The following is a 13064-nucleotide window of genomic DNA, read 5'->3' as shown; positions in this document are numbered from 1 at the left end:
TCTGTGAGTGTCTGTGAGTGTCTGTGTGTGTCTGTGAGTGCGTGTGCATGCTTTACCCGCGATACACACACACCTTCAAACAACACTTGGATTCAGGAGACTGACCAAGAGGCCTGCAGTCTGACCAGACAGTTCTGAGCCATCACTCACTCACTCACGGAAGCACACGCACACACACACACACACACACACACACACACACACACACACACACACACACACACACACACACACACACACACACACACACACACACACACAGTGAGTTCTGCTGGGACAGGTCTGAGAATCCCAGAGGTGTGTGAAGGACTGTGTGGAATGCTGTGCATATGCAGAAAGAGAACTGTCAACTTAACCATGACCATTCTATAATAAATATTGGACACGTTTTAGTGGGAATAAAATATAAATTACCTACAATTTAACAACAAATAATTTAACGGAAAATTTGTAGGAAAAGTGTATACTAGTTTGTAATTGGTGTTGTCAAAATATTAACACTTCTAATGCTGTTAGATCGCCAAAACCAAGAGAGCAAAAAACTTCCTCAAGAGAATGCCAGGACGTTGTTTGCAGCAGCATGATACAATTGCGCCCTATGTAAATCCCCGTGTGCTTCTGAGAGTCCGCTGACCCATTCATCAGGACACAACGGTGTGCAACGTTTAATTAATAGGGTAATGGTGCTGTACTGAACGACCAGTTGTTCTGAACGACCAGTTGAAAATCGTTGTAATTAAGGTGACCGGAGGGGACTGGTCTAGAGTGCTGCTGTACGAATTTTGCTGCAGCCTACGAGACTGTTGAATAAATGTTTTTTTTGGGGGGGGGAAAGGGGCCTTCAGTACTCTACATAACAGAATGAAACGTTGAGTGAACTGAACGCAGCCCGGATTTTCTCTGCCTGAATGAGGAAGTCCGGAGGGGTGGGCGCGACACCGTATATAATCGCGCGACTGCTCTTCCTCCTGCTTCACTCCCTGGTCCCTGCGAGCCGCTCAGGTAAGAACTTTATGGTTCTCCACATTGGCCTACACGTCTTTATGACTATTTGTTCTCTTTGGTGATTTGTGTTACATTCTACCTTTTAATCCCACTGTGAAGATTTTATGCAGTAGCCTCTGAATGTTGAGAATGTTGGTTCCTCTTCTCCCTCTCCCTCTCGTCCACCCCACCTCTCTTCTCCCTCTCGTCCACCCCACCTCTCTTCTCCCTCTCGTCCACCCCACCTCTCTTCTCCCTCTCGTCCACCCCACCTCTCTTCTCCCTCTCGTCCACACCACCTCTCTTCTCCCTCTCGTCCACACCACCTCTCTTCTCCCTCTCGTCCACCCCACCTCTCCCTCTCGTCCACACCACCTCTCTTCTCCATCTCCCTCTCGTCCACCCCACCTCTCTTCTCCATCTCCCTCTCGTCCACCCCACCTCTCCCTCTCGTCCACCCCACCTCTCCCTCTCGTCCACCCCATCTCTCTTCTCCGTCTCCCTCTCGTCCACCCCACCTCTCCTCCTCGTCCACCCCATCTCTCTTCTCCGTCTCCCTCTCGCCCACCCCACCTCTCCCTCTCGCCCACCCCACCCCACCTCTCCCTCTCGTCCACCCCATCTCTCTTCTCCCTCTCCCTCTCGTCCACCCCACCTCTCCCTCTCCTCCACCCCACCTCTCTTCTCCATCTCCCTCTCGTCCACCCCACCTCTCTTCTCCATCTCCCTCTCGTCCACCCCACCTCTCTTCTCCGTCTCCCTCTCGTCCACCCCACCTCTCTTCTCCGTCTCCCTCTCGTCCACACCACCTCTCTTCTCCGTCTCCCTCTCGTCCACCCCACCTCTCTTCTCCATCTCCCCCTAGTCTATAGGTGTTTATAGTCAAATCAGTGCTGTAGAACCATGGCGTGGGATGGCTATATAACCAACCTGATGGCGGGAACACCTCCCTTTGTGCAAGAGGCAGCGATCTGCGGTTCTGATGCAGGGAAGGAGTCGGTCTGGGCAGCAACACCTGGAGGTCAACTGGCTGGTGTGACGGTAAGTAGGCTAGCTAACGTGTGTGTGTGTGGTGTACCTAGTCATAGGTGTTTAATTGTGCCGGCTGTTGACTAGTTTGGGGGTTTGATGTTTCCTGGCAGCTCTGACATCAGGGGTGTGTTTTTCTGTAGTTGACCAACCAGGGAGTAGCCAACTGACAGGGAGGGGTGGAGAGAGAGAATTGCATTACTTTGACAATGTTAACATGTGTTTCCCATGCCAATAGAGCCCTTGAATTCAATTGGAGGGGGCAATTTTGACACGGTCACATCAACAAGCAGTTGGTTCTGGTTCTTTATAAACAGTATAGAATATTTTGTCAAGTTCTTACTCTCTGTGACCTTGTATTGTGAGGACTCTCCTGACTTCTGGCAAAAGTGTTCAAATGAGACTGTGGCATTACTAAACTATTCATACTGCAGAATGGTGTCTGTGCTAGTTCCGTGTTTTCAGTTAGATTCTCAGCTCCTTATTTGGTCATGTTGCACACAGCAACTTGAGACACACACACACACACACACACACACACCGCAACATATAGGAAGTGAAGAGAGCCTCTTCTGAGCCACTTCCCCCATCGAGAACGTCTGCCACACACACCTACAGCCAGTCACATGAGGAGCATGAAGATGTGTGTGTGTGTCACAGACATTTTCAGGGTTTGGAAAGCTCAGGGTGGTGGGTGTGGTGTTTGTAAACAAACCTGCAGTCTTTCTCCAGAATGCTCTAACTCTGTCTCACACAGACACACACACACAAGCGCGTGTGCGCACACGCACGCACACAAATGATTGAGCAAACAGTAGGCATGCAGATTACCCAAGAGGAGAGAGGGAGACATTGTGGTAGAAGAGAATCATTGTCAATGTCCAGAGTTTCTTTGACAGTTTCTCTGAAGCAGGCAAGTCTCTCCCCCTCCCCTTCTCCCTCTTTCTCTCTTCTCTCGCTCTTTCTTCTCTCTCCCTCCTCTCTGATCTCTTCCCCCTCTCTCTCGCTCTCTCTCGTGGTTACATTTTCAGGAAGTCAGTTGAACTCTGAAGACAACATTGTGTGTTTTGAGGACAAGTCAGTACTTGTGCAGAGTTCTCCTCTCTTTCCCCTGTCAGGACTTGCATATTCTTTCTCTCTCTCTCTCTCCATTTTGTTTTTCTTTCTTTCTCTCTCGCTCTCTTTCCACCTCTTCTCTCAATCTCTCTGTTGTGTGTGCGCGTGTCTGTGAGTGTACATGCTTGCACGCGTGTGTGTTTGTGACCACTTCCTCTCAGTGCTGAAGTGATCTCTAGGCTGTTGGTAGTAACATCGTGGTGAAATACTGTCTCTTAGTGGTGAAGTGCAGTACCACTGGAGATAGATGGACTATAGCTAACTCAGGGGCATTGTGGTTAAAGACTGGTAGGTTGGGGGTTTCATCCCCAGTTAAATTATCCACACTGACAATACCAAACACGTTTCGCAGGCATTTTGCTGATATCGTTCATTATGATAAGTAGCTTGTAGTAGAGAAATGTGAAGTTTGAAATGAAAAAGTTAGCCCTTTATGGCTGTTAATGGGACAATTGATGGCTACAACCGTCCAACTAGTAGTACTAGTTTAAAGGAGAATAACAAACTGCTTCACATGAATGTTTTAAACTTCTCCTTCCTTATCGCATCAATTCACAAAATGTATCCTGATATGGATTTTTGTCCCAGCTCTGTTAGGGAGATCGATTAGTGGTAAGGCACTTCCCTAGTGTCCTGTCCAGGGGGTGTCCTGGTACATCAAGCTGTCTCACTACAGAAACAGGAGATAGACTAGTGTCCTGTCCAGGGGGTGTCCTGTACATCAAGCTGTCTCACTACAGAAACAGGAGATAGACTAGTGTCCTGTCCAGGGGGTGTCCTGGTACATGAAGCTGTCTCACTACAGAAACAGGAGATAGACTAGTGTCCTGTCCAGGGGGTGTCCTGTCCAGGGGGTGTCCTGGTACATCAAGCTGTCTCACTACAGAAACAGGAGATATACTAGTGTCCTGTCCAGGGGGTGTCCTGGTACATGAAGCTGTCTCACTACAGAAACAGGAGATATACTAGTGTCCTGTCCAGGGGGTGTCCTGTACATCAAGCTGTCTCACTACAGAAACAGGAGATAGACTAGTGTCCTGTCCAGGGGGTGTCCTGTCCAGGGGGTGTCCTGGTACATCAAGCTGTCTCACTACAGAAACAGGAGATAGACTAGTGTCCTGTCCAGGGGGTGTCCTGGTACATGAAGCTGTCTCACTACAGAAACAGGAGATAGACTAGTGTCCTGTCCAGGGGGTGTCCTGGTACATGAAGCTGTCTCACTACAGAAACAGGAGATAGACTAGTGTCCTGTCCAGGGGGTGTCCTGTCCAGGGGGTGTCCTGGTACATCAAGCTGTCTCACTACAGAAACAGGAGATAGACTGCTGCCTTATGGGCAGTTCTGGCTGGGACAAGGCTTACTTAGCTATAGCAAAACCTTTACACATATTTAGTTTGTGTGTGTTTGTGTATCGGGTCTAAGCTGGAGGTTCAGGATGGGACATGACTGGACTGGAAGTGTTGGAATTCCTTAGCTGGAAATCTGGGACATTTTGGGGGGAGGGGAGAGAGGGAGAGTTAGAGAGAAAGGTGAGGGGGGGTAGAGGGAGAAGAAGAAGAGATTGATGGGAGTGAAAAGTTTGAATCTTTCTAAAAACAAATAGCAGGAACTTGTTTGAGCATGTACTATATATTTTCCTGTCTCCCCTCTCTGAGGGTGTGTATCATTAAAACATGTTCATATATACTGTATCATAAGAAATACTGCAGTCATCCACGAGATATTTTTCTCGTTACATAGATTATGTAAATACGGCTAGTTAATGTACTTTAGGGTATGTGTGCCGAATGACACCATATTTCCTATTTAGTCATTTTGACCAGGGTCCGTGAGGCTGTAGGCGACGGGGTCCGTGAGGCTGTAGGCGACGGGGTCCGTGAGGCTGTAGGCGACGGGGTCCGTGAGGCTGTAGGCGACGGGGTCCGTGAGGCTGTAGGCGACGGGGTCCGTGAGGCTGTTTGCACACCAGTGAGTTGAGTTAACTTTGTAGTGCGTCTAGCTCAGGGCTGCCCAACCCTGTTCCTGGAGAATTTAGTACATCTGATTGTACTTATTAGCTGACCATGACCTTTTATTAGCTGACCTTTATTAGCTGACCCTGACCTTTATTAGCTGGTCTTTATTAGCTGACCCTGACCTTTATTAGCTGACCCTGACCTTTATTAGCTGACCCTGGCCTTTATTAGCTGACCTTTATTAGCTGACCCTGACCTTTATTAGCTGACCCTGACCTTTATTAGCTGACCCTAACCTTTATTAGCTGACCCTGACCTTTATTAGCTGACCCTGGCCTTTATTAGCTGACCCTGGCCTTTATTAGCTGACCTTTATTAGCTGACCCTGACCTTTATTAGCTGACCCTGGCCTTTATTAGCTGACCCTGACCTTTATTAGCTGACCCTAACCTTTATTAGCTGACCCTGACCTTTATTAGCTGACCCTGGCCTTTATTAGCTGACCCTGGCCTTTATTAGCTGACCCTGGCCTTTATTAGCTGACCCTGGCCTTAATTAGCTGACCTTTATTAGCTGACCCTGGCCTTTATTAGCTGACCTTTATTAGCTGACCCTGACCTTTATTAGCTGACCTTTATTAGCTGACCCTGACCTTTATTAGCTGACCCTGACCTTTATTAGCTGACCTTTATTAGCTGACCCTGACCTTTATTAGCTGACCCTGGCCTTTATTAGCTGACCCTGGTCTTTATTAGCTGACCCTGACCTTTTATTAGCTGACCTTTATTAGCTGACCCTGGCCTTTATTAGCTGACCCTGACCTTTATTAGCTGACCCTGGCCTTTATTAGCTGACCTTTATTAGCTGACCCTGACCTTAATTAGCTGACCTTTATTAGCTGACCCTGACCTTTATTAGCTGACCCTGACCTTTATTAGCTGACCCTGACCTTTATTAGCTGGCCTTTATTAGCTGACCCTGGCCTTTATTAGCTGGCCTTTATTAGCTGACCATGACCTTTATTAGCTGACCTTTATTAGCTGACCCTGACCTTTATTAGCTGACCTTTATTAGCTGACCCTGGCCTTTATTATCTGACCCTGACCTTTATTAGCTGACCCTGACCTTTATTAGCTGACCCTGGCCTTTATTAGCTGACCCTGGCCTTTATTAGTTGACCTTTATTAGCTGACCCTGACCTTTATTAGCTGACCCTGGCCTTTATTAGCTGACCCTGACCTTTATTAGCTGACCTTTATTAGCTGACCCTGGTCTTTATTAGCTGACCCTGACCTTTTATTAGCTGACCTTTATTAGCTGACCCTGGCCTTTATTAGCTGACCCTGACCTTTATTAGCTGACCCTGGCCTTTATTAGCTGACCCTGACCTTTATTAGCTGACCTTTATTAGCTGACCCTGACCTTTATTAGCTGACCCTGACCTTTTATTAGCTGGTCTTTATTAGCTGACCTTTATTAGCTGACCCTGACCTTTATTAGCTGACCTTTATTAGCTGACCCTGACCTTTATTAGCTGACCCTGACCTTTATTAGCTGACCCTGACCTTTATTAGCTGACCTTTATTAGCTGGCCTTTATTAGCTGACCTTTATTAGCTGACCCTGACCTTTATTAGCTGACCCTGGCCTTTATTAGCTGACCTTTATTAGCTGACCCTGACCTTTATTAGCTGACCCTGACCTTTTATTAGCTGACCTTTATTAGCTGACCTTTATTAGCTGACCCTGGCCTTTATTAGCTGACCCTGGCCTTTATTAGCTGACCTTTATTAGCTGACCCTGACCTTTATTAGCTGACCTTTATTAGCTGACCCTGACCTTTATTAGCTGACCTTTATTAGCTGACCCTGACCTTTATTAGCTGACCTTTATTAGCTGACCCTGACCTTTATTAGCTGACCCTGACCTTTATTAGCTGACCCTGGCCTTTATTAGCTGGCCTTTATTAGCTGACCATGACCTTTATTAGCTGACCTTTATTAGCTGACCTTTATTAGCTGACCTTTATTAGCTGACCTTTATTAGCTGACCCTGACCTTTATTAGCTGACCCTGACCTTTATTAGCTGACCCTGGCCTTTATTAGCTGACCCTGACCTTTATTAGCTGACCCTGACCTTTATTAGCTGACCCTGACCTTTTAGCTGACCCTGACCTTTATTAGCTGACCTTTATTAGCTGACCCTGACCTTTATTAGCTGACCTTGACCTTTATTAGCTGACCTTTATTCGCTGACCCTGACCTTGGTTGTGTTCCCCTACTCGGACTTTGCATTCATCAACCAATGGTTGTGCCATGTCATCGACAGTGCAGTCAGACACCAGATTGCTGTAACATTATGTGTTTAGCTGATAGGTAAAATACCTATCCAGGCGTAAGATCTCGAATGTGTCAGCAACATCTAAGCAGGGAAACAACCCTTGTCTAGCTGAATCAGATTCGTTAGGTTATGGTTGGACTAACCCTACAGTACAGGAGGGTAGATCTCCAGGAACAGGGTAGATCTCCAGGAACAGGGTAGATCTCCAGGAACAGGGTAGATCTCCAGGAACAGGGTAGATCTCCAGGAACAGGGTAGATCTCCAGGAACAGGGTAGATCTCCAGGAACAGGGTAGATCTCCAGGAACAGGGTAGATCTCCAGGAACAGGGTAGATCTCCAGGAACAGGGTAGATCTCCAGGAACAGGGTGGGGTGGATCCCCAGGAACAGGGTGGGGTGGATCCCCAGGAACAGGGTGGGGTGGATCCCCAGGAACAGGGTGGGGTGGATCCCCAGGAACAGGGTGGGGTGGATCCCCAGGAACAGGGTGGGGTGGATCCCCCAGGAACAGGGTGGGGTAGATCCCCCAGGAACAGGGTGGGGTAGATCCCCCAGGAACAGGGTGGGGTAGATCCCCCAGGAACAGGGTGGGGTAGATCCCCCAGGAACAGGGTGGGGTAGATCCCCCAGGAACAGGGTGGGGTAGATCCCCCAGGAACAGGGTGGGGTAGATCCCCCAGGAACAGGGTGGGGTAGATCCCCCAGGAACAGGGTGGGGTAGATCCCCCAGGAACAGGGTGGGGTAGATCCCCCAGGAACAGGGTGGGGTAGATCCCCCAGGAACAGGGTGGGGTAGATCCCCCAGGAACAGGGTGGGGTAGATCCCCCAGGAACAGGGTGGGGTAGATCCCCCAGGAACAGGGTGGGGTAGATCTCCAGGAACAGGGTAGGGTGGATCTCCAGCTGTAGAATAACTCTACTACCACTAGGTGGCACTGCAGGGTGTTGACGGCAACAGAGACAGAGGAGTAGCAGTGGCAATGTGCATTGAATGTGACTGTTAGTGAAATGAGTGAGCTTCTGCATAGCTTGATGATGAGTTGATTAGTGAACTCAGCTGTGTAGTGCGAAGGCACAAACAAAAAGGTCCCTCTGTCACCCTCTCTCTAACTTTTCTACCATGTGTAATGTGTATACTGAATGTCTGTAGACCATTGAAATGTATGAGGGATGCAGCCAGTCCTCCAGGTTGTGCAGCAGCTCCTGCATTATTTGATGAGAACTCTGATGTGTCTGTGTGTTTTATGACAAAGTATTGATTCCCTCCCCCAGGTTGCAGAGATCAAGGCGATGATGTCATTGGATCGTTCTCCTCTCTTCGCCAGTGGTCTTCATCTCGGTGGGAACAAGTGTACTGTCCTGAGAGATAATCTCCACACTGAAGAGGACAACACTTTAGATGTTAAGATGAGGCCCACTGCTACTGATCCCCTTTCCTACAGCATCACCATCGCAAAGACTGTCCAGAGTACGAACCACACACACACACACACACACACACACACGTCTTCTGTACATCGTCTGATGTTGTCCTGTATTGGATTATACCGTTTATTAGGGACACCACCCTGGACAGTTTATTAGGGACACCACCCTGGACAGTTTATTAGGGACACCACCCTGGACAGTTTTAGGGACACCACCCTGGACAGTTTTAGGGACACCACCCGGGACAGTTTTAGGGACACCACCCGGGACAGTTTATTAGGGACACCACCCGGGACAGTTTATTAGGGACACCACCCGGGACAGTTTTGGGGACACCACCCGGGACAGTTTTGGGGACACCACCCGGGACAGTTTTGGGGACACCACCCGGGACAGTTTTAGGGACACCACCCGGGACAGTTTTAGGGACACCACCCGGGACAGTTTTAGGGAAGGGACACCACCCGGGACAGTTTTAGGGACACCACCCGGGACAGTTTTAGGGACACCACCCGGGACAGTTTTAGGGACACCACCCGGGACAGTTTTAGGGACACCACCCGGGACAGTTTTAGGGACACCACCCGGGACAGTTTTAGGGACACCACCCGGGACAGTTTATTAGGTACACCATAATATTTGTTCATATTGAAAAAGGTAATATGTTCTAAAGGAGTGTCTCTCTTTTTTTATCCCTCTCTCTCTTTCTATCCCTCTCTCTCTTTCTATCCCTCTCTCTCTCAGCTCTGATCATTGTTAAAGGGATGAAGGACATTCCTGGAGGAAAGATCAACATAAAGGCCTCCGACATGAAGACTTACCTGAGGAAGAATGGCTACTAACGCTTGACCCCTGACCCCGACACTCCCCTTAGATGCTGGTCTTGGTTCAGTTTAGCATTCCCCCACTAATGCTTAAGGTTAGGATTGGGGGAAGCTCATCTGTGCCTAGTGGAAATGTCATCCCAGCAGCCTCAGTGCCTTGTTGTTTTTGATGATGATGATATGCAAATGATCAAACATGTGAAATTGTCATAGTGGCAAATAAACAGATTTATTCTAAGAAAATATTTATTTTGACTACTGATTTAATTATTTATTGAGGAGAATGTACTTACTGTGATGTGTAGTTAAATCACTGTGTCTTTCTCTATATCCATATGTATAACCAGGTCACGCTGCAGTGTTCAACCTGGGGACTGTTAACCAACTCAACAGTTACATATGTACAGCTAACTACGTACAGTTTGGAAAGTATTCAGACCTCTTGAATTTTCCAGATTTTGTTACATTTCAGACTTATTTTAAAATTCATTTAATTGTTTTTCCCCCTCATCTGTCTACACTCAATACTACACTCAGTCTACATGAATGTATTAAATAAAACAATTGAAATATGACATTTACATAAGTATTCAAGCCATTTACTCAGTACTTCATTGAAGCATCTTTGGCAGCGATTACAGCCTTGAGTCTTCCTGGGTATGACGCTACAAGCTTGGCACACCTGTATTTGGGGAGTTTCTCCCATTATTTTCTGCAGATCCTCTCAAGCTCTGTCAGGTTGGATGGGGAGTGTTGCGGCACAGCTATTTTCAGGTCTCTCCAGAGATGTTCGATCGGGTTCAAGTCTGGGCTCTTGTGCTTAGGGTCGTTGCCCTGTTGGAAGGTGAACCTTCACCCCAGTCTGAGGTCCTGAGCGCTCTGGAGCAGGTTTTCATCAAGGATCTCTGTACTTTGCTCCATTCATCTTTCCCTTCATCCTGACTAGTCTCCCAGTCTCTGCGACTGAAAAACATTCCCACACCATGCTTCACCATAGGGATGGTGCCTTGTTTCCTCCAGACGTGATGCTTGGCATTCAGGCCAAAGAGTTCCATCTTGGTTTCATCAGACTAGAGAATCTTGTTTCTCATGGTCTGAGTCTTTTAGGTGCCTTTTGGCAAACACCAAACGGGCTGTCACGTGCCTTTTTACTGATGAGTGGCTTCTCAGGCCACTCTACCATTATGGCCTGATTGGTGGAGTGCTGCAGAGATGGTTGTCCTTCTGGAAGGTTCTCCCATCTACACAGAGGAACTCTGTAGCTCTGTCAGAGTGACCATCGGGTTCTTGGTCACCTCCCTGACCAAGTCCCTTCTCCCCTGATTGCTCAGTTTGGCCGGGCGGCCAGCTCTAGGAAGAGTCTTGTTCCAAACTTCTTCCATTTAAGAATGATGGAGGCCACTGTGTTCTCGGGGACCTTCAATGCTGCAGAAATGTTTTGGTCCCCTTCCCCAGATCTGTGCCTCGACACAATCCTGTCTCGGAGCTCTACAGACAATTCCTTCGACCTCATGGATTGGTTTTTGCTCTGACATGCACTGTCAACTGTGGGACCTTATATAGACAGGTGTGTTCCTTTTCAAATCCTGTCCAATCAATTGAATTTACCACAGGTGGACTCCAATCAAGTTGTAGAAACATCTCAAGGATGATCAATGTAAACAGGATGCACCTGAGCTCAATGTCGAGTCTCATAGCAAAGAGTCTGAATACTGATGTACATAATGTCCAGTCTCATAGCAAAGAGTCTGAATACTGATGTACATCATGTCCAGTCTCATAGCAAAGAGTCTGAATACTGATGTACATAATGTCGAGTCTCATAGCAAAGAGTCTGAATACTGATGTACATAATGTCCAGTCTCATAGCAAAGAGTCTGAATACTGATGTACATAATGTCGAGTCTCATAGCAAAGAGTCTGAATACTGATGTACATAATGTCGAGTCTCATAGCAAAGAGTCTGAATACTGATGTACATAATGTCCAGTCTCATAACAAAGAGTCTGAATACTGATGGAAATAAAGTACATGTGTTTTTGTTTATTTAATACATTAGCAAACATCTTTAAAAACCTGTTTTTGCTTTGTCATTATGATGTATTGTTTGTAGATTGAGGAAAAATATTAATTTAATCCATTTTAGAATAAGGCTGTAACGTAACAAAATGTGGAAAAAGGCAAGGGGTCTGAATGCTTTCCGAATGCACTATCTCTATGACGTATCTGTGTACCCATTTACACTCTGTCTGTAACAAACTACGTATATCTAAACTCAGCAACAAAAACACATCTTCACTGTCAACTGCGTTTATTTTCAGCAAACTTACTGGACTGCACCAGATTTGTCAATTCTTGCTCTGAGATGTTAACCCACTCTTCCACCAAAGCACCTGCAAGTTCCTGGGCATTTCTGGGGGGAATGGCCCTAGTCCTCACCCTCCAATCCAACAGGTTCCAGACGTGCTCAATGGGATTGAGATCCGGGCTCTTCGCTGGCCATGGCAGAACACTGACATTCCTGTCTTGCAGGAAATCATGCACAGAACGAGCAGTATGGCTGGTGGCATTGGCATGCTGGAGGGTCATGTCAGAATGAGCCTGCAGGAAGGGTACCACATGAGGGAGGAGGATGTCTTCCCTGTAACGCACAGCGTTGAGATTGCCTACAATGACAACAAGCTCAGTCCGATGATGCTGTGACACCGCCCCAGACCATGACGGACCCTCTACCTCCAAATCGATCCCGCTCCAGAGATCAGGCCTCGGTGTAACGCTCATTCCTTCGACGATAAACTCGAATCCGACCATCACCCCCGGTGAGACAAGACCGCGACTCCTCAGTGAAGAGCATTTTCTGCCAGTCCTGTCTGGTCCAGCAACGGTGGGTTTGTGCCGATAGGAGACGTTGTTGCCGGTGATGTCTGGTGAGGACCTTCCTTACAACAGGCCTACAAGCCCTCAGTCCAGCCTCTCTCAGCCTATTGCGGACAGTGAGCACTGATGGAGGGATTGGGCGTTCCTGCTGTAACTCAGGCAGTTGTTGTTGCCATCCTGTACCTGTCCCGCAGGTGTGATGTTCGGATCGACCAATCCTGTGCAGGTGTTGTTACACGTGGTCTGCCACTGCGTCTCTTTCTGCTCGTCAGTCTAGTCCTCCTCCTCTCTGTCATCTCATCTCTTCTTTCTCCCCTCCATCTTGTGATTCTCCTAAAGCGTGTCTCTTTCTGCTCGTCAGTCTAGTCCTCCTTCTCTCTGTCATCTCATCTCTTCTTTCTCCCCTCCATCTTGTGTTCTCAAGTACTCCTCCCTACCCTTTCTCCCCCTCTCTTCTATAAGGTTACAGGATGTGGTTCTTGCATGTCTGTCTGTCTGTCTGTCTGTCTG

At 47.7% G+C, this 13064-nt stretch overlaps 1 protein-coding gene across 2 annotated transcripts; it reads left to right on the top strand.

Moving 5' to 3' along the window:
* Positions 1 to 873: 873 nt before the first annotated feature.
* On the top strand, positions 874 to 10258 carry LOC116375325 (profilin-1). 2 transcript variants are annotated; one of them, XM_031832700.1, is made up of 4 exons: positions 874 to 1002; positions 1850 to 2025; positions 8698 to 8893; positions 9598 to 10258. In XM_031832700.1, exons 2-4 carry the CDS (start codon positions 1888 to 1890, stop codon positions 9693 to 9695), a joined length of 432 nt encoding a protein of 143 aa, XP_031688560.1. In that variant the 5' UTR covers positions 874 to 1002; positions 1850 to 1887; the 3' UTR covers positions 9696 to 10258. The 2 variants fall into 2 exon arrangements, with proteins under 2 accessions (XP_031688560.1, XP_031688561.1); XM_031832701.1 differs by having other exon boundaries at positions 898 to 1002; positions 1857 to 2025; positions 9598 to 9924.
* The last annotated feature ends 2806 nt before the right edge of the window (positions 10259 to 13064 follow it).

Source organism: Oncorhynchus kisutch, linkage group LG9 (genome assembly GCF_002021735.2).
Source record: "Oncorhynchus kisutch isolate 150728-3 linkage group LG9, Okis_V2, whole genome shotgun sequence".
NCBI classification, from domain to species: Eukaryota; Metazoa; Chordata; class Actinopteri; order Salmoniformes; family Salmonidae; genus Oncorhynchus; species Oncorhynchus kisutch.
Note: the sequence above shows the minus strand (reverse complement) of the source record. Positions and strands in the feature narration are given on the sequence as shown.